Source organism: Cherax quadricarinatus, chromosome 82, assembly GCF_038502225.1.
Source record: "Cherax quadricarinatus isolate ZL_2023a chromosome 82, ASM3850222v1, whole genome shotgun sequence".
In the NCBI taxonomy this organism is placed as follows: domain Eukaryota; kingdom Metazoa; phylum Arthropoda; class Malacostraca; order Decapoda; family Parastacidae; genus Cherax; species Cherax quadricarinatus.
Window position 1 is genome coordinate 708424 of NC_091373.1, and position 24859 is coordinate 733282.

At 41.3% G+C, this 24859-nt stretch overlaps 1 protein-coding gene across 3 annotated transcripts in view; it reads right to left on the minus strand.

Annotated features, from left to right (window-relative positions):
• LOC128706246 (probable G-protein coupled receptor Mth-like 11) overlaps positions 1-24859 on the minus strand; it is a 137951-nt gene that overhangs the window by 37289 nt on the left and 75803 nt on the right. Inside the window, exons 3-8 of one of the 3 annotated variants that reach the window (XM_070102511.1) lie at positions 24465-24543; positions 23011-23094; positions 22438-22529; positions 8045-8261; positions 7618-7707; positions 5028-5494 (exon numbers count right to left, since the gene is read on the minus strand). In XM_070102511.1, coding sequence (XP_069958612.1) covers positions 5062-5494; positions 7618-7707; positions 8045-8261; positions 22438-22529; positions 23011-23094; positions 24465-24543 — 995 coding nt within the window. In that variant the 3' untranslated portion in view covers positions 5028-5061. Of the gene's footprint in view, positions 1-1374; positions 5495-7617; positions 7708-8044; positions 8262-22437; positions 22530-23010; positions 23095-24464; positions 24544-24859 lie in introns of those variants that run through there. The other 2 variants (XM_070102510.1, XM_070102512.1) reach the window with 2 other exon arrangements.

The window sequence follows — 24859 nt, forward strand, 5'->3', positions numbered from 1 at the left end:
TCTGGAAATTTTGTTGAACTATGGTATGGGGCAGAATGATGGTACCACTACAAGAATTGAGTGAATGATGTTTTTCAATAGTGACAGGAACAGTATTGATATGGGAAAGACGAGAAAGCTCATGAGCCTTGGTAGCATTCTGTACGGTGATGGTGCATGTACCGCTCTTAAGAGCATGAAAAGAAATATCTTTACCAACATGGCGTAGGAGTGCCTTGACAATACTGTGGTCAGAAAGATAGGCATTAGAGGAAGTTGGTCGTAAAGTGAAGAATTTAGTCCATTGTGCAGTCTGAAACTGAGCGTAGAAAAGTAGTGAAGGACGTGTCGATCTTTTCTGAGAAGAACGAGAAGGTGGAGAAGTATCATCAGCAGGTAATTGTCGTTGGTGTTTAGGAGTGGGACCAGAGTTGGTCCGACGTGGAACGGGCTGGCTATTCGAAAATTGCCGCACCATAGAGGGAGAGGCCGGAAGCATAGTCAGAGGAGAGCGAAGGTCAGATAAATCGAAAGAGTCAGTCGAGGCCTCAGTACCTGAAACGGGTGAGGAAACAGCACCGGCAAGAGGTACAGAGGCATGAGGAGTGTCCGAAGAGTGGTCCAAAGATGAGGCGGGGTCAGAACAGGGTGCGGTATCAAGAAGGGGCCCGGGGGTAGCAGGTTCATGGACTAGGGCTGCCATGGTTAGGTTACTTCTTTCTTTTTAACAAAAAAAAAGAAAAAAGAGAGAAGAAAATAAAATAAAAATAAAAAAAAAGAACAAAAAAAGGGGGGACCGGGGAGGGATAGTTCCTAGGAGGAATGAAAGGGCCAGAAATCTCCCTCCGCGCCCAAGAGGACCTCAGCACTGCAAGTAGCGCAGATGCAGCATGGAACCCGTGCCATGCCATACCCTACCCATCATGCCAGTAAACCGGCAATCCGGGATAGCAACCTCACATCTGCCGAGCTACCTCGGTTGAGAAAAGAGAGGGCAGCCGGAAATCCGCCACAAAGCATACCTCCTTTGGCCACCACCCCCGGAATCCGAAAGGTGGTGAAGAGGGATCGGGACATCCCCAGCCAATCCAGATTCCACGGCAAACTACGCCACCGCCAAGAACCTCAACGGAATGGGATGGACCCCGGTACCCTTTCCCCTACCTAGGAACTAGCGTGCCTGTGGGAAAAAAAAATCCCAAAGGCCAAAAAGGAAGGGCAAAAGGGAGGGGGGGTGGGGAGGAGGAAGAGGAAAGGAAAAAGGGGAGGATGGGATAGGGAATGGGGGATTGGGGGGTAATTAGGTTCGGTCTGAGGAAGGAGACCGACAGGTCTAATTCCTCAGACCAAGAGCCTCTTCACCATGTCAAGGAGCCCCCCTTTAAGAGGACAATACTACTACTACTTTTACTTGTGTTTTAGGGCAAATGGAGAGTAGAGGGAAGGGAAGTTAGGGATTTAGATATGGTTCGAGGGAACAGGTCCAATTCCTCTGATCAAGAGCCCCTTCGCCATGCCAAGGGGTTCAATTTTTTAAGGGGTAGCCGACTAATCGTCCATCCAATTTGAAATTTCACAGAGTTTGCTGGACACTACTCACGCAAAGGCCCTCCCAGTACGGTCACAATTTAGTCCATAAGTAAGTTTATTTAGGTACACAAGTACAATTATTATACATAGTAACGTGTTAATTACCTAGGATAACCCAAAAACAAGTCAGACGAAGCAACTTACTTCCACTGGGGTCCTTGTAATAACTTATTATTCAAAGCCTAGCCAATATGTAAAGTTGCTGCCGTCATAGTTATACATCACATATACAATACGTTTTTTTTTTTTTTGTTTTTTTTTTTTTGCAAGTTTGTACTACCAATTTTCAGTCGGTAATAAGTTGAAAATATGAGAAAAAAATGACTAAGCAGGTGCACAGTCATACAGAGTTATTTATGTATTGTTCCATTCACGGTATTGTGCCCTTTTGTTTTTAAGGTACTACTCCTATTAGCAATTTTTGAACCCCCCCCCCCCCCCACATCGCCTCAACACAATCTTTATTACTAAAACCTATGGATGGAAGCTATAATTGAAGAAATGATTGGCAATTAGTTTCGAGCCAATGGGAGGATATGTCTAGTTTCGTGGATCAAAAGGTAGGCTAAATCTACATTTTATATTATGATGTTTATTATATCATGCCTATCAAAGTTATCCTTGCCAGCAAAGTCAAGATTTATTTATAAACTGTACACACACACACACACACACAACTGTTAATCAATGGAACAAAGATTTAAACTAACAGCAACACACTAGAGATAAGAGGACAGACATTCAATGCTCCTTGCAACCTTATGAGACAAAGCAAGAGCTACTAACAAACGTGTATGATGCTCTAAAAGCTTCTATCCCCCTAGAAAAGATATAATACTAAAATCAAATTTGTCTGGCCAACTGCAAGTTGAAAACTAGTAACTTTTAAGAGTAAAGAGTGTAGTGTTAAGGAAACCATACAAGAGGCTTCTTCTACATCAAATACTGAATATTGTGTCTTTAAACTAACACCAAATACTGTTAATAACATCCACTGGGCTAGTAGCTGACAGTAATCGATGGGGCAGAAGATACTGGTACAACCTGAGGCGGTAAAAGCTTTTAGGCATTAATTTATTTACAGGGTCCATAGAAGTTACTGATACGTAATAATCTTCTCGAAAGAGCAACTCTGCCTCATTACAGCATACCTTACATTTGCTGAAATAATTACTACTACAAATTAAGTACTAAACCTGTAGGGGTCACATGGCATCGTGGGCAGGGTTGGGAAGTGTAAGGTGTGCGAGGGGTGGGATGCTGAAAGAGGGTATACAAAGAGTGGGATCTTCACAGAGGGTATACAAAGAGTGGGATGCGCAAGTCAGGGTGTGCAAAGGGTGGGAGTGAGTGTATTTGCAAGACTGAAATCATTGGAGCAATAAGTTAGTTTTCATTAAAATGGTCAAAGATAGTATTACTTTCAGCAAAGGGGTAAATTCGAGTGAGCACGTTAGGATTTTGTAGATGTTGCAAGTGAATTTTGAACTGTATGATATGTAGGTCAGACAATTAAGATATGACGAACTGAGAGTGCGACCTAGAAGTCCTTGCAAAAAGTGGCTTATGCCTTTCCATATGGTACCCATATGCGAGTCGTACATCTGATTTGTGTGTCTTAGGAGTAGTTTCCCAAACCAAACAATGGTGGGAAGATGGCCAGAAATTCAACTATGGGTTGACAGAAAACAACCTCAGTACTTAGACTAAAGTTATCAGTAACCGGTTTCATAGATTAAAAGAGAACACTGGAAAAACAGTCCAGGAGAAATACTCCTGCAGGAAATTGATAGTTTGTGAATAATAATAATAATAATCAAATTAAGCGCTAAACCTGACAAGGTAATACAGCGGTTCATGAATAGCTGATTCGCATATAACTCCACTGCTAAAATGAGTCTATTCCAGTAAATGTCCTTTAATTATATACAGAAAAACAGCTGCATATCCTGCACCAACTGGAGATTTAGAAGCACGAGCGTATAGCGCTATAGCTTGAGAAAGTAAATAAAAGTGTTAAAGAGTGAGCTCAAGTTTATAGGAGGCAAGTGAACCTTCGGGCAGGAAGGATGGAAAGGAGTAAACCTGAATCAAAGTCAGTTAAATGCTGAACCTGTATGAAGATTAAAACGATGCAATAAATGGCGGCAACGATCAAATAAAGTATTATTAGCACAGGCAAGTTCTGTATGTGGTAGGATCGTGAAGGTCATGGAAACTGACAAAATAGTGGAGACGATCATGCAAAGACAAGTTTACCTCTCTATACAGGCTCCACATGGGAAGATCAATACATCCCTAGACAAATATAAAACCCTGATGAATGGGATCAAGTTTAGGAGGAGTAACAGGGAAGGCAGAGGAATACATTGTTTCCGAAAGGGTCACAGGATCATCAAGAGTTCTATTAATCTAAGGTGGAAGGGAGGAGGAATAGGGTTCGGGTATCTTCGTGCTAGGTTGGTGAATTCAACAGATCATAACTATGACAAAGCTGCCACTCTCAAATAGTTATCATATCAAACTGTCATCGATAGATAAAGAATATTTCAAAACAAACTAGAATTTGCCACCTTGGGTGGTACCAGTAAGTCAAAATCTGGCTGGGGCTCATGGAAAACATGGAGGCACATGGATTACAAACAAAATTCTTCTTTCAACAAACCGGCAGTGACCAAACAAGAAAAACGAAAGTCTCTACAAACAAAACTGTGAATACTAAATTATGTATTGGTAGTCTTAAATAATTATTTAGCAAATTATCATATTTTATTCAATGGAAGCACTAAGCCAGCACGGTCATGCAGCACATAAGGAATGGGAAGTAATCAGGTTTGATCCAAGGAAATGGTGGATCTTATTCCTTGGATTAACATTTTATGACCAGCATCAACACCCTCCCTTCCCCTCCGTCTTCAAAGAGTTATAAATTTTATAACTTTCTCAGAGTAATAGGTAAATCTAATAAATTTCAATTTAACCGGATGTCTACATGACCTGTTCTAAAACAAATAAATGTATTATATTAATTAAGTGCATTGATTAATAGACGAAGCAAAATGTTGGGAAAGTATAAACCTGTGTGTAAACATTGTGATCTAAGGGAAAATGTGCAGTACATTCGAGTTCAACACAAAGCAAACACTATTCAGATAAGACGGCATCATGCTTCATGGTATGCTTATATCCAGTCATACCCAGCATGTGCGGCTTGTATTATTTAGCAATTGTGTGATTTATTGCTAGTTATATAGATTTCATCCTAAAATTTATTATTCCGATTTCCAGTCTGAATATTCACTTGTTGAACCGCAGTAAACAATAAAAATATTCGTGTTCAGCTCATGAACCACTGCCATGCCATAACTAATGTATGAAGCATAAAATTTTGGAACTCCAATATTCAAGCTGAAAAAAAGGCGCAAAATTTAAATTAACAAATTAGATTTTGATCATACCTGTTTGCAATGCCCCTCTGAAATATTCTGCACATCACAGAGATGTATCACTCTCACTGCTAAGTGTAAAGCATAAAGCTGAATGAGAGAGAGTAACAATGTCCTCCTCTGATTCGATAAGTGAAGATAGTTTTCTGTTAGGGTCATCAGATGAGACCACGCGGGATGAAGAGTCAGAACTTATATTCACTGAGGAAGTCAAAGTAGAAATATTTGATACAGTCGATGAATCCGATATTTTTCTTCCGACTTGGGAAGTTATAGCGCGGACATGAGACAAAACTACACCACCACCATGTCTGCACAGCACATATGATTTGAGTTTTTGAAATGCCACTTTGAGATGGTTTGCTGCCACAAACAATCCTGGATACTTCTTCTTGAGTTGTTTGCGCTTACTTGCATTTGCCAAAAAGATGACAAATATGAAGAAACCTTGAAGTGTGTTCATGATATCGGTGACAGTCCTGTAATATAAAAACATTGTGAATCCTTCAGAAATATTTAAGAAAAGACATTACTTTAATATTAAAAAAAATGACAATGACCACTACACACAATTTGTAGTAAAAAGTGATACACGCTCACCCTAAGTTTCTAACTATCCCATGAAGATTATATTTTTACTTCAGATTTTGATCTAAACCAAACACGCCTAATACAATTACTGAAGTGCCTCACAAAGCAGTATAAATATTACAAAGATGAAAGTTTATATTGTTCACATATTTCAACATACGTCTAAAATGGTTCTACTATTCTTTCAATACAATACACAGTGTCACAAATGCAGTAGGCAAGTTATGGTATTTTTCCAGAATTGTTGGTAAATATCAATGTTGATAAAATACAGATATTTCTGGTTCATCTGAGTGGTCTTGAAATTCATGAATTTTTTCACATTTAAGTAATAACAAGTAATAATATGTACAAAACGCCTTTCATTTTTATATGTACAAAATAGATACGTACATACATTGCAAAAATTATTTAATATTGAGCATTTTAAATTGTAAATTTTCAAAATCCCAAAATGACCTAAACTCAATATCATCCAACGCATTTCTACTGAAAAAATATAAAAACTAAGAAAAATTTAAAAAAATACAGGCTTACTATATCAAGTAAGACTACCACGCACATCATCTGGGCCACATATAATAATTGCAAATGTACACATAATATTACTATTCAGACTACACTACTGGGCCAAACTCTAGGCCTGCCCTGGCCCTGTTTCTATGACTCAGGCACACTTCCCCGGCGCTATTATCGCCTACCTTCAATCCCATGCTCTCTCCTTTCAGACAGTTTTGTATGCTATCACAATGTTAACAGAGGTCAAGATCCATCAAACCCCTTAAAAATATAAAATGGGTATTAGTGAGGCCAATTTGCCTTACTGAAAGAGCAAAACAAACTAAATGAGTTTCGGTGACTCAGCGATCCAAGATATCCCAACCCCCAAATAGTACTGAACACAAGTTTCTATTGCAGTTAAATATCAACATGGAAGATGAAGCTAATCAAATAAAACTGACATTATCGTACCTACACAACCTAAAATTAAGCCAAAGCTTTCGCCAAGATACACTAGTATCTAAGGTTTGAAGCCGATCAGAAGAGAGATTCTCCAGTTACTACGTGGAAACTATTTTTTAATGACTTTGGCAAATTGAAACTTAGCTCAAAATCAATGCTTAGCTTCCACCGAGAAACACCAGTGTTCAAAGGTTGAAGCCAGCCAGAAGATGCATTCTCTAGTTATCACACACAATCCAACAATTCCAAGTTTACTAGCTATGTTAAAATTGGAGGGAGAAGTAATTATTATTACTCCAATTCTACCCCTCCCGTCCACCCCCCCCCCCATATATATCCTGGTCCAAGTCGGACTGAAACACTGTCGTAAGTTTCAGTCTCCTAAGTGCGGGTTATTTGTGTATTTTAAAAACATGGGTGTTACAGTAAACACGAAAAATTGTCACTAAACTTTGGTATTTTCATTATTTATTCAACTATTAAATGATCGAGATGAACAACTTGGTCGAAGTCTGGAATAAATGAGCATGGAACAAGCCATCACACTCCCCCTCAGGGTGTGTGAAGATTTTTTTTTAATATTTATAAAATTTAAAATTAGTACAGATGAGGGTTAAACAAATACATTGGGAGGATCTTGTGGAGTACACTGATACCCCTCCACGAGTTCCTGAACCTCAAGAGGAGCGTAGTAAAGCTATTAATAATAATAATAATGGTTTTTATTTTACTTCAATGACTAACCTTTTTTCTTGGTCTACTGTACCGGTAGTATGGTTTAATGGGAAATTAGTCATGCATGGGTCATGACGTAACAATCACATGAGCATTTCAAACTAAGTAGGAAACATTACATTATGAAATGATGAAGAGATTAGTTCATTGTGAACTATTAAACGACACTTAGAACCGTTAAGTGTTAACAATGCTTGCAGCTCGGGATAAAGCCTTTTTTCTGAATTTAACACTAGTTCATATATTAATTTAAAGATCAGATTAAAAATGCCTTTTAAATAATTAACCCATTAACATTAATTACAATACTAACCACATCTGAGGTGGAGGAATTTTCCAGGAAAGAATCTCGGTAAACCAACATGTTGACATAAGCACCAAGAGAGAGAACTGCTGCTTGAAACTGCCGATAAAAAGTTCACAAATTAATTGAGCTGTAAAAAAGTACTGTAGAATGACATGCAAACAAGTGACAAATGAACATGAAAACAACACTTAGCAAGGTGAGCTTTCACTAAAAGACATTTCATTTACGTGATTTGATAAAATTCACTCAAAACGATCTCTAATAAAGGTTCATCCTGCTAAGTAATTCTGTAACATTAACATTTAAGACTACATATTCTTTGTGCAATGCATTTCTGGAGTTTTTACAATAAAAAACTGTAACAAAATAGCTCTACCGTATTGGCTTAGCATTATAACATATTACAAAACAGAAAGAAAAGGTAACGCCTTACTCAGAAATATAATTTCTTCTACGCTGTTTGTGTTCTAAGGAAGGTCTTAATGCAGTCTTAGCCTCGCCGAGAGGTTTATCGTTGTTTAATTTCCTCAGAACGGCTGAATTGTCATCAAATTTTTTAAAGTTCCAATATGTATGTCCAATAAAACCAGTATTACAGATAAACAAAAATGTTATGGGGCCATAGAAGTACAAAAACCGTTCCAGTTCACCTGGGGAAAAAAATGTAGTTTAGCACAACTGTAATAACACTTGGTATGTTTAACGTTAATTTATAGATTTTTTTTGTAATTGTAAATTAGCTACACATTAACATTGTTTCATATGTCCATTACTCTCTGGGAGAATTGATGATGATGTTTAAAGTGCTCAGTACTGCATGACAATGGAAACGAGTGGAGGGTGAGCACATGGACAACGAGGACGAATCCACAGGTGGTTCGGCATATCAGACTCGCTTAAAAATGTCAGGGAGAGACAAAGTAGGACTACCACAGATAGGCAGGATTTGGATTTATTTTCATGTTTTAAAACGATCAGAACCATTTAATTATTCAGTGTTTATAATATAGGTGCTGAAATTATTAACACACTATTATTACCAGATTACTGCTACCATGACTAACTTACTATTGTATTACAGAAATCGATATCACAAATCATAATTAAAAATCAATCTTTCGTATGTTACAAACGAGCCTTCAGGAGAGGGAGAGATGGTAGGTGTACTGGGCTGGCTGGGAATGGTAGGCTCTCGAAAAATAACAGGACTAGAAACAGTTCGAGGATCTTCACAATCAGTATAGCAGGCCTGGTTGCCTGTCTTACAAAAAGATAATTACAAGTCTTAGGAGTATTGCACAGCAGTACTGTACACCTACGCATATTGTATAATGTATTCAAAATAATTAGATCCCAGAGCTGAGAGATACCACCTACCAAGGGAGAAGCTCATTCAAAGAGCTATGAGATAACAATTACCAAGGATGCTAATCCTAGAGCTGAGAGATACCATCAACCAAGGGATAAGTTTTCTACCATGAAATCTTGTGATTCGAATGGTCACCCAAACTTGAGCATCTAACACCAGCCACTCGGTGATCACTCCTTACAAACTATATGGAAGTTCTACATTTGACAATTACTGCTCTGGCTTCTTGCAGCAACTAAAGTGGCAATAAAGTCCGCAGTCTCTTAATTCCTACCAGAGGCGTTTACTGTCATTACCTGTATACAGAAAGCAAGCCAATCCTGACATGGTTTCTTGGGAGAAAATGTACTCAGTAGTTTTTCTGCACTACAATGTGGTAGGTTTTAAGCTGTGACCTTTTAAGATGTGTCACACTGGATATCTTGAAATAATTAACTATCAAAAGTGTTAAACATATTGAACATTCAGGTGACAGTTCTTGAACGAAATTTGTCACGTAACATCTCTATGGACGTAACATCTTTCTGGCTGGTGGACCATAATGGCTCAACTGAAAGCTAACGAAAACTTGGAACACCGAAAGAGGGTGATGTATATACGGGCCCTCTTGTATTATTTGGGTTAATAACACAGTACCTGCCACGTCTCTAAGAATCATTTTTTCAACGAGTTTCAATTCATTTGAGTTTACAAATTTCATATGTATCCTTCACTTGATTGCATTCAAACATGAGCTTCAAAAATTCAGAAAGATATTACGTCGATAGAGATGTTAAGAACATAAGAACATAAGAACGAAGGAACACTGCAGAAGGCCTACTGGCCCATGCGAGGCAGGTCCAAGTCTCCTACCGGCTTAAGCCAATGCACCCAACCTAGTCAGGTCAGGTCACATTGACTTAAGGGAGGAACACGGCAACCGACCTGGTAGCACAAGCTATCAGGTCTAACTCACACCCACCCACATCCACTCATGTATTTATCCAACCTATTTTTAAAGCTACACAACGTTCTGGCCTCTATAACTGTACTTGGGAGTTTGTTCCACTCATCCACAACTCTATTACCAAACCAGTACTTTCCTATATCCTTCCTGAATCTGAATTTTTCCAACTTAAAACCATTGCTGCGAGTCCTGTCTAGGCTAGATATTTTCAGCACACTATTTACATCCCCTTTATTTATTCCTGTCTTCCATTTATACACCTCAATCATATCCCCCCTAATTCTACGTCTTTCTAGAGAGTGCAGATTCAGGGCCCTTAGTCTATCCTCATAGGGAAGGTTTCTGATACATGGGATCAACTTTGTCATCCTCCTTTGTACATTTTCCAGAGAATTTATATCCATTCTGTAATAAGGTGACCAAAACTGTGCAGCATAATCTAAATGAGGCCTAACCAAGGATGTATAGAGTTGAAGAACAACCTGAGGACTCCTATTATTTATGCTTCTTGATATGAAGCCAAGGATTCTATTAGCTTTATTGCGAACACTTATGCACTGTTGTCTTGGTTTCAGATCACTGCTAACCAGAACTCCTAAATCTTTTTCGCAATCCGTAATATTAAGATCTACATTATTTAGTTTATATGTGGCATGGTTATTGTCCTGTCCAACATTTAGAACTTTGCATTTGTCTATATTAAACTGCATCTGCCACTTCTCCGACCACTGCATCAGTCTATTCAAATCTTCCTGGAGTGCTCGAATGTCCTCGTCAGAATGAATTCGACGGCCTATTTTGGTGTCATCGGCAAACTTGCCGATGTCGCTCTTTATGCCCTCATCTATGTCGTTTATGTAGATTGTGAACAGCAGGGGGCCCAACACTGACCCCTGTGGAACACCGCTCGTGACACTTCCCCACTCTGATTTCTCCCCATTTATGCAAACTCTCTGCTGCCTATTTGTCAACCATGCCTCTATCCAGGAAAAAATTTCTCCTCCTATTCCATGTGCTTTAATTTTCCTCAATAGTCTCTGATGTGGGACCCTGTCAAAAGCCTTACTGAAGTCCATATACACAATATCATATTCATTACCATGATCTACCTCCTCAAATACCTTAGTGAAAAAAGTTAATAAATTCGTAAGGCAGGAACGCCCCTTTGTAAAACCATGCTGAGATTCGTTGATTAATTTATGCTTTTCAAGGTGGCTACGAACTGCCTCGGCAATTATTGATTCCATAAATTTTCCCACTATGGAGGTTAGGCTTATTGGTCTATAGTTCGAAGCTAAGGACCTGTCACCTGTTTTGAAAATAGGTATCACATTTGCCATTTTCCACTTATCTGGCACCATGCCAGTTTGTAGTGATATGTTGAAAAGATTAGCCAAAGGTGTGCTAAGCACCTCTTTACATTCCTTTAGAACCCTTGCATACAGTTCATCAGGGCCTGGGGATTTGTTAGGTTTTAATTTATCTATTTGCCTAAGGACCATGTCACTTGTGACCCTAATAGTGCACAGTTTATTATCGTCCTGTTCTACATAATTTATCATTACTGGAATATCGCTGGTATCCTCCTGTGTAAAAACTGAGAGGAAGTATGTGTTAAAAATTCTACACATTTCCTTATCACTGTCAGTGAGCTGACCCGAGGAACTTTTGAGTGGGCCTATCTTGTCCCTGATCTTACTTCTGTATACCTGAAAGAATCCTTTTGGGTTAGTCTTCGATTCTCTTGCAACTTTAACCTCATAATCTCTTTTTGCGTGACAAATTTCGTTCAAGAACTGTCACCTGAATGTACAATATGTTTAAGACGTTTGATAATTAAAGTTAACGAAAACGTTGAATACCGAAAAGAGGTGCTGTATATGCGGGGCATCTCGGCACCGTCCATACAGTATTTACTGCTAGGTGCACATGGGTAGCAGGCATGAGACTAGTAGCTGTCAATATGCCTTACCCTACCCAGGTATTATATTTGGTTCTCTCGGATGAGACAAATACACTGCCACCAAGCTACAAGTCTATATCTCAAAATGTGCTCGATTTGCTAGGTTTGATGATAAAGATAATTGAGGATTAAGAGAAAGTATGACTTTGGGACAGCATATTGTACAGTATATGCAATACATTTATAAGGGGAAATGGTATGGTGATACCGACAAGATGTGGAAAAAGACACTTATATACAGTTCAGGACATTTATTAAAGGAAACGTTTCGCCACGAGTGGCTTCTTCAGTCCTAATGCAGAGATCAGATCAGATCAGGACTCACAGGTAAGGACCCACGAGGGGCGAGGGGCAAGTGGGGGACAGTGCGAAGAATAGATGGTGAGAGGAATGTCTTGAGTCGAAGAGAGAAGAGTCAGGACTAGACCCAACTGCTAAGCCTGGATAAACAATGACGAAGACGACATAGAAGACAGCAGGAACTCTGCAGGTGCTGACTGCAACTTGCTGGATGGAAGATTGCTGCATCTTGATGTTGATTGGAGGCTGGCAGAAGCTGGAGGCGTGGTCAAGGGAGGCTAGCTTCTTGATTGGTCAGGTGTCGTTAAAGTGTGAGTCAGGAGTTACATCATTTCTTCAGTATTGGAGGCATTCCTTATGTTGTGCAGTTTTTGGAAGGAAACGATGAGTAGTCTTGTAATCTTGGGTCGAAATGCTGGGTCGGATTGTAACTGGTCAAAGGTCATCTTGAGTGCTGTAAAGGAGCAATGGGTTCCTTTACGATTTGTATACCTGACTGTTCTGTCGTGTAATTTCTCGTACAAAGTGTCGACATTCATGGTGGGTTCTTGGTCAGGAGTCGTATAAAAAGTTATATCTTTCCAGTGCAGGTATTGATCTCGGTGTTGGTCTTCTGTATTAATACGTCGAGTGATGACTGGTGAGGTTTTTGTTTGTAGTTGCAGCATTGAAAGTTCAGTTAATATTGGCGTCTCCGCTACAGTGTGTACAGAAGACTGTGGTGGAATCGTGGCTTCTGATTGGTCAATTTGAGTAGTGGAGGCGAAGGAATGATATCTGCGCCGCCACGACGAGCCAATCGACGAATAGGAGACGTGGTGCTGTCTTAGACGTTATCAGGTGAATGTTTATTGACGTCACTAGTTGTTGGTGGTGTTGGAGCTGCTGGCGCAGAGGTGGTAATTAGGTCCTTGGTGAATTTTAGTATTTCTTCCGAAGGTGGAGATGCTGGGAATATGAATGATTGCATATTATTTAATGCAAATAACTCGTTGATGGTAGAGTTAAAACTGTTAAAGGATCCAGGTACAGCCATGTTCTGCATGTGAGCGTATAGTAAACAGTAGTGGATCTTGGTTACGTCACATGTTGGAGGAGTGATGGTGGAGGCGGGCTGAGTAGATGCTTGAAGTAATTTTGTAGTGTTTGCTTGTATCTTTGCAATTGCTGCATACGTTGGCGTGTTGCTAGTAGGTTTTTTCTTTGCTGCATCTTGTGTTTTCTTCATATCCTTTCTTGTAGGACATTTTGCTGCCAGTGTATGGTGGTCATTACTCTTGCAGTTTAAACACACTGGTTGTGTTGGAGCAGCAGCGGCACAGGAACTGAAGGTGTGTCCCTCACTACCACATGTAGTGCAGAACTCTTGTCTTTTACTGGACATGCTTTGGTGGTGTGATGGTATGAATAACAGTTCCAGCAATGTTGGATGTAGTGGTATCTCTCTGCTTCAATGTAGGTAGGACTGATGTAGTAGTAGTAGACAGCAAGACCTTCGTTCAGAGCAGTGGCAGCCATGTTCACGTCGGTGAAGGTGACCTTGAGCATGGACGTTGCATTTGGGATTTTGGTAATGCTGTCAACAGTAGCCCAAGTATTTTGTGTCTCGATGGATGACTTGAGTTCAGCAGTTGATTGAGAAGTCAGAATCTTGTCAAGTTTTTTAAGGAATACTGATTTCCTTGCCCTGAGGGCAGATGATGATGTAACAGTAAACCCTTGAGCAGTAAGAGTTGTGGAGGCTTCTGTAGTGAGTAGCTTCTCTGCTTCGGCATCATCGTGACACACAACAATGAATGCTTCTTTCAGTGACAATATGGTGTTGAATTTTACTTCCAGTGCTCCCTGAACAACAGTTGCAAGAGCAATCTTCGTTGAATCATCAACGGTACCATTTTTTGGTTTGATCTTTACACGATTTGCGTAGCTCATCGTGTAAGTCAAGGCGAAGACAACGCTGGTAAAGGTTCCCCTCCCCAACGGGAATCGTAGGGAGACAGAGTAAGTAAGGAGAGCTGCTATGACCTGCCTGGGCGAGAGTCAAGAGCAGAAGAAAACTAAGAAAACGTATATATATAGTGGCAGGAGTCAGGTGAGGTGACGCGTGGGTAGAGGTGGTAGTAGTGGTAGTTCTCTTACGCACAGGGGAAAAAAAAATTTCTTTTAAAGTCTACCAGAAGCCTACCTACAAGAACGATCTTCTGCATTTCTTCTCTCACCATGACACAAGAACTAAAAGTGGGGTAGTTATTGGCTTCTTTCTGAGAGCCTACAGAATTTCCAGTCCGCAGTTCCTCGAAGAAGAATGTACATACATCACCAACTCATTTAGTTCACTACACTTTCCCCTACACTTCATACGTGACTGCAGGAAACGTGCGACACGTATCCTCAGCAAGACCAACACCAATCAAATTGAACAAAAGCCTCCAAGTTACATCGTTTTACCGGTCAGCAACGTTGCCACTAATGTTTCAAAAATGTTTGACAGAAAACTGGCTAAATTATCTACCAGCTCTTCAACTACTATTAGGAACCTGATACAAAAACCCAAGCATGATTCTGGCACAAGTGCAGGAATCTACACTATACCATGCGGGGTGTGTGACAAAGTATATGTAGGGGAAACAGCCAGATATCTGGACATTAGGATATTATTATTATTATAATCAAAAAGAAGCGCTAAGCCACAAGGGCTATACAGCGCTGCAGGGCAGGAAGGAAGCAAGGGCATCAGGTGGCAAAAGGGAGGTGGATGAGTAATAGGTTACGGATAACAGCGGAGCAGTGGATGGTGAAAGGGTAAAGGGCAGCAAGAGACTGAACTAGAAAGGGCTGAGGGGAGTGCGTAAGGTATCATCATCAGAGTTTGTGGAGTAAATCAGTCGTTGTCAAGAAGTCAATGAGAGAGTCAGGATTAAAGGAGGGTCCATCAGCAAGAAGGGAAGGTAAAGAGAGAGTAGTAGAACGAAGACGGCATTGGAGGTAAATTCTGCGTGCTCGTTGATAGAGAGGGCAGTCTAACAGAATGTGGCTAATTGATACTGGAACTTGACACTGCTCACAGAGAGGTACAGGGCGCCTCTCCATGAGATACCCGTGAGTAAGACGAGTGTGGCCAATGCGAAGATGGTAGAGAGTGGTCTCCCAACCACGGCACTGATGACAAGAAGACGGCCAGTAACCTATGCTCGGTTTAATAGAATGAAGTTTGTTACCAAGCAGAGTTGACCAACATTGTTGCCAACGGGCGTGAAGGTGGGTAGCTATTGCAGCAAAATAGTCCAGAAATGGAACACCTCTATAGAAAATTGGTAGGTCATCTGCTGCTGACCGCGCAGCAGTGTCTGCCTGTTCATTGCCCTGTACGTCGACATGACCAGGGACCCAACAAAAAATATCTTTATGCTTCGTAGAGATACGGCGTAGCCAAAGTTGGATACAGAGAACTAGGGGGTGAGATGTATCAAATTTTCGTATAGCCTGTAGAGCACTAAGAGAATCTGAGACAACCACAAATGATGACACAGGCACAGATGCGATACGAATAAGTGCTGCAAGAATGGCATACAGTTCAGCAGTAAAAATGCTAGCCGAAGATAGTAAATGCCCCTGCACGACGCTGTCCGGAAACACTGCTGCGAATCCGATGCCATCTGAAGACTAAGAGCCATCTGTGCACACAGCGGTGGCATGAGAATGGGAGTGGAAGTGATCAAGAAAAAGAGAGTGGGAAGCCACCGTAGGCAGTTGAGCTTTCGAGCAAGGGAGTGAGAAAGAACAGACCCGAACAGCTGGAACTTCCCAGGGGGGTAGGGAAAAGTGAGATGCTACATGAACATATAAAGGTGGTAACTGAAGGGAAGACAAGAGTGAATGTAGGCGAAGAGAAAAGGGACGGAGCAAACAGGGGCGGCGAACGAATAAAGAATGTCTACTAATATCAGTGACCATTCTATAAATGGAAGGATTGTGGAGATCGTGAGAGCGTACATAGTAGCGAAGGCAATGGGCATCATGGCGATCAGACAAGAATGGAACATTCGCTTCTGCATAGAGGCTCTCAACACGGGAAGAGCGAAAAGCACCAAGGCACAAACGTAATCCTTGGTGATGGATAGAGTTAAGGCTAGAGAGAGTAGCAGGAGAGGCCGCAGAATAAATCTGGTCACAATAATCGAGTTTCGATAAAACGAGGGCTGAATGTAGGCGAAGCAGAGTTCGACGATCAGCTCCCCAGGAAAGATGAGCAAGGGTTTTAAGAAGGTTTAGCCGGCTGCGACAAGTTGCCTTCAGAGAGGTAATGTGAGGTTTCCAGGATAACCTACAGTCAAAGAGAAGGCCTAGAAACCTGACTGTATCACGTTCAGGGATACGGGAGCCATAGAGATACAAAGGATGATCGGAGATGACAGAGCATCTAGTGAAAGTAATTTGGTGAGTTTTGGTACTTGAAAATTTAAACCCATGCGTGGTGGCCCAAGTGGAAACACAGTCGACCGCATGCTGGAGAGAAACTGCAAGGAGATGACAGTCAGCGCCTGCACAAGCAATAGCGAAGTCATCAACATAGAGTGATGACCAAATATTGGGTGGAAGAACAGAGGCCAAATCATTTATAGCAAAGAGAAAAAGTGTTGTGCTTAGAACACATCCCTGAGGGACACCTTCAGCTTGGACGAAGTCCGGAGAAAGAACATTATTGACTCGAACAGGGAAATGTCTGTCAGTTAAAAAGTTCTTAAGGAAGGATGGTAGATTGCCTCGGAGGCCTAAGGAATGGGCCTGGGCCAAAATTTTATACCTCCAAGTTGTGTCACATGCCTTCTCAAGGTTAAAAAATATGGCAATAACTGAGTGATTATTCGCAAAGGCATTACGAACATACGTATCCAAGCGTAGTAAGGGGTCTATGGTAGAACGACTCTTACGAAAGCCATATTGACTAGCGGAGAGACTGTTGTGTGTCTCTAAATACCACATTAAACGTCGATTTATGAGACGTTCCATCACTTTGCAAACTGCACTAGTAAGAGCGATGGGACGATAGTGGGAGGCATCATGTCCTGTAGTACCCAGTTTGCAGAAAGGGAGAACAATGGCAGATTTCCACAGGTGGGGAAGAACTTGTGCCCAAATAAGATTGAAGAGGTGTAAGAGGACTACAAGGGCTGACCGATGTAAATGTTGTAACATACGAATATGAGTGTCGTCAGGCCCAGCTGCCGATGATCGGCAAGCTGAGAGCGTTGCCTCTAGTTCTTGAAGTGTAAAAGGCACATTATACTGTTCTTCTCTGAGAGAAGAAAAGTCCAAGGGTACTAACTCTCTGGCAGACTTTGAGGAAAGAAACGAGGGGCATAGATGGAGCCCCCGGGAAATACAATACAGACCAGATGTGTGCCAAGTTCAATGGCAACGTTGAGAGGGTTTGCTACATCAACACCAGCAACCCATAGAACAGCTGGGTCAGGAGAGTATTTACCACTCAATTTCCTCACTTTTTTCCAGACTGCACTCATAGAAGAAGCAGAGGTGATGGTGGAAACAGTCTCGCCAACAAGTGCGTTTAGCTTCACGGATGACACGGCGAGCGATCGCATGCTTCTGCTTAAAATCAAGAAGTCTCTCAGTGGTTCTATTGTACCGGTACCTGCCCCATGCAGCGCATTTCAAACGTACTGCACGAGCACAAGCAGGAGACCACCAAGGCACGAGCACAAGCAGGAGACCACCAAGGCATGCACTTCTGAGAATGCCTGCCTGAGGTTTGGGGTATAGAATGAGAAGCTGCGGTATAAACTGACGTCGAGAAGAGGTGTAGGAGCTCATCAATGGAGAATGAAGAAAGAACCTCACTAAAAGCAGTGAGGTGTGAGTAAAGATCCCAATTTGCCCGATCAAATTGCCAGCGAGGGCTATGGAAAGGTGGTGAATAGGAAGGAGAAGTAAGAATGATTGGAAAATGATCGCTGTCATGTAAGTCTTGGTAGAACAGACCAGGTGAAGTCTAGTGCAGTGGAGGAAGAGCAGACTGATAGATCAACGCAAGAGAGAGTATGAGTATGAGGATCAAAATGGGTGGGAGTACCCGTATTTAAAACATGGAGGGGGTGAGAGGCGAGAAAAGCCTCCAACTGGACGCCACGTGAGTCACAATGAGACCCCTCCCCCAGAGGAAATGGTGGGCATTAAAATCACCAAGTAACAGAAGTGGTGGTGGTAAGGATGAAACAAGAAAGGCAAAGTCTGGGATAGAAAATGCTCGAGAAGGAGAGAGATATAAAGAACATATTGAAACCACTTATTCAAGTGGATACGGGCTGCAATGTAATGCAGCGAGGTATGGACAAATAGTTGACAGTACGGAATATCATTGCGTAGAACAAGGGCACTTTCATTAAAGGTCCCATCTGAGAAAGGATCCGAAGAATACAATAAATTATAGCCTGAGATAGGTTGGAAAACAGCCGAGTGTAATTTTGGTTCTTGTAAGCAAGCACCAACAGGGGAAAACCTGGAAAGCAACATCTGAAGCTCACCCTGATTACCCGAGGCCGCGGATATTCCACTGTAAATAGGCCATGATTGGCGATGAAGAAAATACCAGGAATTTGTAGGTAAAGGCACCTACGGACTAGAGGGGTTAGAAAAGTCAACGAGTGGTGGCATTGGAAGACGTTCAAGCAGCGAAGGAATGGAGCGTTGCGAAGAATGGGGTTGTGAAGATAGAGGAGAGGGAAGAGAAGGAACAGGAAGTGAATCAGTGTCCATTGAAGGTCTAGTCTCTGCAATATACTCTGAAATGGCTTCAGGTGTTTCTGAATTCAAAGATGTATGGGAGACCATATTGGAGATAGAAGGAGGAGGGTGAGTAAAGATTGGGACAGTAATGGACTGTACCAAAGTAGAGGGGGAGGGAAGAGTGTAAGGGACTGGAGATGAAGTGTGGGGGGGACAGAAGAGGCAGAAACCTGGGAGGTGGCAGAAGAGGGAGAAACTTGGGAGGAGACGGGGGTGGAAGGCATAGTATGAGGAGGAGGGTGAATCTCCACACTTGTAATAGAGCCAGAGAGAGGGGAAGAACTAGGTACAGAGACTGGAAAGGTAAAGTGTGGAGGTGGAAGAAGGGAAGGAAGGGGCAAAGAAGATTTGAGCAATGTGGATTTTTTGGACTTCTGAGAAGTAGAGGGACGATTGGTATTAGGTGTCGTACGAGGTCTTGTCGATACTGGGGCTTGTGAGGAAGGACGCGAAGATGTGAGAACAGACTGAGTTGTAGTCGGGACGTCAGAGCCAAGGACAGCAAAAGGATTAGATGCCGGAGTGGCTATGGGAGGGGTAACAACAGAGGAGGCTGCAGAAGATGGGACCCCAGAAGTGGGGGGATGTTTGGAAACACGAGAATAAGAAACACGGGGTAGTCTCCCTTGGAGGCGGAGATGAGTAACTGCCATAGCATAAGGGAGACCTTCTGCCTCTTTGAGGCAACGGATTTCACGTTCATTTAAGTAGACGTGGCAACCGCGGGAGTAAGAAGGGTGAGCTTCATTACAATTAAGGCAAGATGGAGGTTGACTTCAAGATGTATTAGAATGGTCGCCGGCACCACAGACTGGGCATTCGGCCATAGATCTGCAATATTTCGCTGGGTGACCAAAACGCCAGCAATTTCTACACTGTTGCGGTGTAGGTATCACCTTTCGAACTTGTAACCGATGTCCCGTGACACATACAGAGGACGGGAGTTCTCGGCTGTCAAAAGTTAAACGAGCCACATTGCAAGGGTAACGTCTCCGCCCCCAGGCAGGAAGGACATAAGTGTCTACTTTGAGGATTGGGAGATCTTGGAGTTCCAGCTGTTCAAGAATGTCATTGCCACATGACTGGAAATTCTGTTGGACTATGGTATGGGGCAGAATGACAGTACCACTACAAGAATTGTGAGAAAGATGTTTTTCAATAGTGATAGTAGTAGTATCGATATTCGAAAGGAGAGAAAGATCACGAGCTTGGGTAGCATTCTGGACAGTGATGATGCGCGTACCGCTCTTGAAAGCATGAAATGAAATATCTCTACCAACATGACGCAGGAGCGCTTTGCCAATACTATGGTCAGAAAGGTAGGCAGAAGAAGAAGTCGGTCTTAAAGTAAAGAATTTAGTCCATTGTGTGGTCTGAAACTGAGCGTGGAGAGGGAGTGCTTGACGTGTCGGTCTTTTCCGAGTAGAATGGGAAGGTAACGAAGGAGCATCATCAGAAGATTGACGTTGGCGTTTAGGAGTAGGACCGGAGTTGGTCCGGCGTGAAATGGGCGGGCGATTCGAAAATTGCCGTACCATAGAGGGAGAAGCTGGAAGCACAAAGGAGAGTGGAGTTGAGACAAATTGAAGGAGTCAGTCGAAGCCCTGATACCTGAAGCGGGTGAGGAAACAGCACCAGCAAGAGGTACAGGGGCATCAGGAGTGTCCGAAGAGTGGTCTAAACACAAGGCAGGGTCAGAATGGGGTGCGGTATCAAGAAGGGGCCCGGGGGTAGTGGGTTCATGGATTGGGTTCTCCATGGTTAGGTTACTCCTTTGCTTTTTGTTTTTAAGAAAAAAAAAGAAAGAAAAAAATAAAAAAAAAAGAATAAAAAAAAGGGGGGAGCGGGGAGGAATAGTTCCCAGTAGGAATGAAAGGGCCAGAAATCTCCCTCCGCGCCCAAGAGGACCTCAGCACCGCTAGTAGTGCAGATGCAGCATGGAACCCGTGCCATACCCTACCCTTCATGCCAGTAAACCAGCAATCCGGGATAGCAACCTCACATCTGCCGAGCTACCTCAGTGGACAAAATAGAGGGCGGCCGGATATCCGCCACAAAGCATACCTCCTTCGGCCACCACCCCCGGAATCCGAAAGGTGGCTTCCAGAGATACACCCGTCGCCCGAAAGACACCCAAAGCTACTCCGGGATACCGGAGAGGGATCGGGACATCCCCAGGCGATCCAGATTCCACGGCAAACTATGCCACTGCCAAGAACCTCAACGGAATGGGATGGACCCCGGTGTCCTTTCCCCTACATAGGAACTAGCGCGCCTGTGGGAGAAATCCCAAAGGCCAAAAAGAGGAAGGGCAAAAGGGAGGGGTGGGGAGGAGGAGGAGGAATGGAAAAAGGGGAGGATGGGATAGGGGAGGGGAGATTGGGGGGTAATTAGGTTCAGTCTGAGGAAGAAGACCGACAGGTCTAATTCCTCAGACCAAGAGCCTCTTCACCACGCCAAGGAGCCCCCCTTGAAGAGGGACATTAGGATAGCAGAACACAAAAATGCTTGCAGAAATGATGACCGCAAAAACGCATGTGTTCAACATAGGGACGATGTTGGACACCTCATGAAATTCAATGAAGCTAAACTAGTGATTAAAGACGACGACTTAAGACGGAGAAAATGCATTGAAGCTGCACTAATTTCTGTCAGTAACACTATGAAGCAAAAATCCGGTAGTTACAGTATTTCAAAATTACTAAGCAAGAGGATGTTACCCATCCTGAGAACTGGTGTTACATGATGCAAACAGGTCCCTCTCTAGCATCACCTCATTAGTTTCACTACTACTACCACCTCTACCCACGCGTCACCTCACCTGACTCCTGCCACTATATATAAACGTTTTCTTAGTTTTCTCTGTATTAAGACTGAAGAAGCCACTCGTTGCGAGACGTTTCCTTTAATTAATGTCCTGTACTGTACATTAGTGTCTTTTTTCCACACAATATATTTATATTTTAAAAATTTGTTCATGCTTGCAATTACTCAGATTGATGCAAATAAAGTTACAAATTTAAATTATTTTTGTTTCATTAAAGCTTTTAGGCTTCTCACGCTTGATCCTTGTTTTTTCTTATATAACTAAATCCGCAAATAAATAACAAAAAAGGCACAATACCGTGACTGGAACGATACACAAATAACCCGCACATAAAAGAGAGAAGCTTACGACGACGTTTCGGTCCGACTTGGACCGAAACGTCGTCGTAAGCTTCTCTCTTTTATGTGCGGGTTATTTGTGTAACTAAATCCGCCACTGGACAGGGATGACATGACATAACAAAGAATGAGATTTTTATATCTTCATTATATTTATAGTTGCGTTAAGCCCACTTGGGTCATTCAGCATCAGGAATAATTTGTTCTGTTTAGTTACCCTACTATATATGAAAATTTTCTATTCGATACAATACAGATTCCGAATCGTTTTGCGCTTACCTACGAACCAACATTTTGTCTCGATAATGAAGGGCTTGATAATGCCTGGTACATTATCTGGTGCTAGGTACTGCATACATGTTGTAATAATTCTGCAAAGTGGTGAAGAGGTACGGTATTAGGTAATATGTATAGTACAAGATGAAATTAAGACATGTGCAACATCTGGGTATCTTTATTGTAGACATTTCACCATCCAGTGGCTTTATCAATACAAATTCCAGGACATAACTTGAAGACAGTAGGACTATATACAGAAAATGAGGTAATCAGTCCCTCAACCTAGGAGTAGGTGCGAAGATTACCTCATTACCTGATTACCTCATTTTCTGTATATAGCCCTACTGTCTTCAAGTTATGTCCTGGAATTTGCATTGATAAAGCCACTGGATGGTGAAACGTCTACAATAAAGATACCCAGATGTTGCACATGTGTCTTAATTTCATCTTGTCGGTATTATATACCATTCTTGCACATGTATAGTACAAGCTGAAGTGGTGTCACTCTTCTGCTTAACACTGCTTCATTATAGAAGATATAACAGTTGTGAACTCGAGGAAAGTCCTACAAACCCAATCACGAACGGTCCTCCAAAGGCATAAAGTGGGTAGATCCAAACTGGCATATAAGTAGCGGGAAGATATCTGCTCAGGCTCCTGTAGGAGAGGTGGCGATTGTCAAATGTCACCACAATAGTATTTACCAAGATAGGAAAAGGGTTTGTGCCTTGAAGCTAGTAAAAGTATGCTAACTCAAGGAACTGAATAAACTGATTACTCACCACACTAAATAAATAAATAAAAAAAAAAAAAAAAAAAAAAAAAAAAAAAAATTATATATATATATATATATATATATATATATATATATATATATATATATATATATATATATATATATATATATATATATATATATATATATATATATATTACAGTGGTCCCTCGTTTTTCGTAATTAATCTGTTCCTGGAGGAGCTACTACAAACGAAATTTACGATTTGCGAATCAATTTTCCCCATAAGAAATAATGTAAATACAATTAATCCGTTCCTGACACCCAGAAGTATTAAAACAAAAATTTTTTTTACATTTAATATACATGTAGTACATAAACAATACAATGGGAAATGATGAATGAAACATTAACAGCATAACACTTACCTTTATTGGAGATTCTTCTTAGTGTATGGGAGACTGCAGGAGGAGAGAGATTGGATTGTTTACAGTTTGGAAGGGGAATCCCCTTCCAGCAACACCTCAGGTACCAATTGCTTCTCTGGGGTTGCTTCTCTTCTCTGTTTCTCAATGCCACTAGGACCACCTTGAGAGTCACTCTAGTCCTGTCTCGCAAAGTAACTGTGGAGAGAGCTCTGTTTCTGGCGTCTCTTTAACACTTCCCTAAAATGGCCCAAGACTTTGTCACTGTACATATTTCTCACCTTCTTTACCACAGGCTTGGCACTAGGAGCTTTCTTTGGAGCCATGGTAGCTTATTTAGTACTTGCAAGTACTAAAATAAGTGGAATATTATGAAATATTTCGTAAGAGCACTTGAGGGGACCTTCACTCACTGGTAAACAATGCCAGACTGGCTGGGTAGGGAGGCCGCCTTGGCTCACACTGTGCGTATGCGTCCCGGACGAACTACTATTTGCGAGTCAACCTAAGAAAAGCGAGTCCATGTTTATATGAAAATACCCCTATGATTGGCGAAATTTACGATTGCCGAGAACTATGAAAAGCGAGGGACCACTGTACACACACACACACACACAATATATATATATATATATATATATATATATATATATATATATATATATATATATATATATATATATATATATATATATATATATATATATATATAATAATGATAAGCAATCAGGGTTCATTCAGCTTGAGTTAGAGTAGAAAGGGTGGGTGTCTTGCCATTTTTAATTTCCAAAAACAGGTCATTCAAATATCATTTATGACAAAAATTAGCTTCAGTAATAAATCCAAACCTAACTAAGCAAACTTACCTAACTTTTCTCCAGACTTCGAAGCACAGAACACTAAGCCAGAAGAATGCGGCAAGATATCCAAGTTGCATGGTGAGTGCTGTGAAAAAAAAAAATCAGAGGTTATATATTTTATCCAAAACTAAACATAACTACAAATATATTAGTTCTAAAATTATATCTTCATTACACAATATAGCACAGTACAATAAATGCAGCATTTTTAACTGTTTATTATTTGTGAAAGCACAATGATCGAAGTGCAAATATGGCATAGTTAGATTTGCTGGAGAGAAAATAAATACGAAACAATTAATTGTGAATATATCGATTTAATTTACACACATTGAATTCTCCAGAGTTAAACAACAAAAAATGCTGCATCATTTACAATGCAGTAGACCGTTTACGTAAAC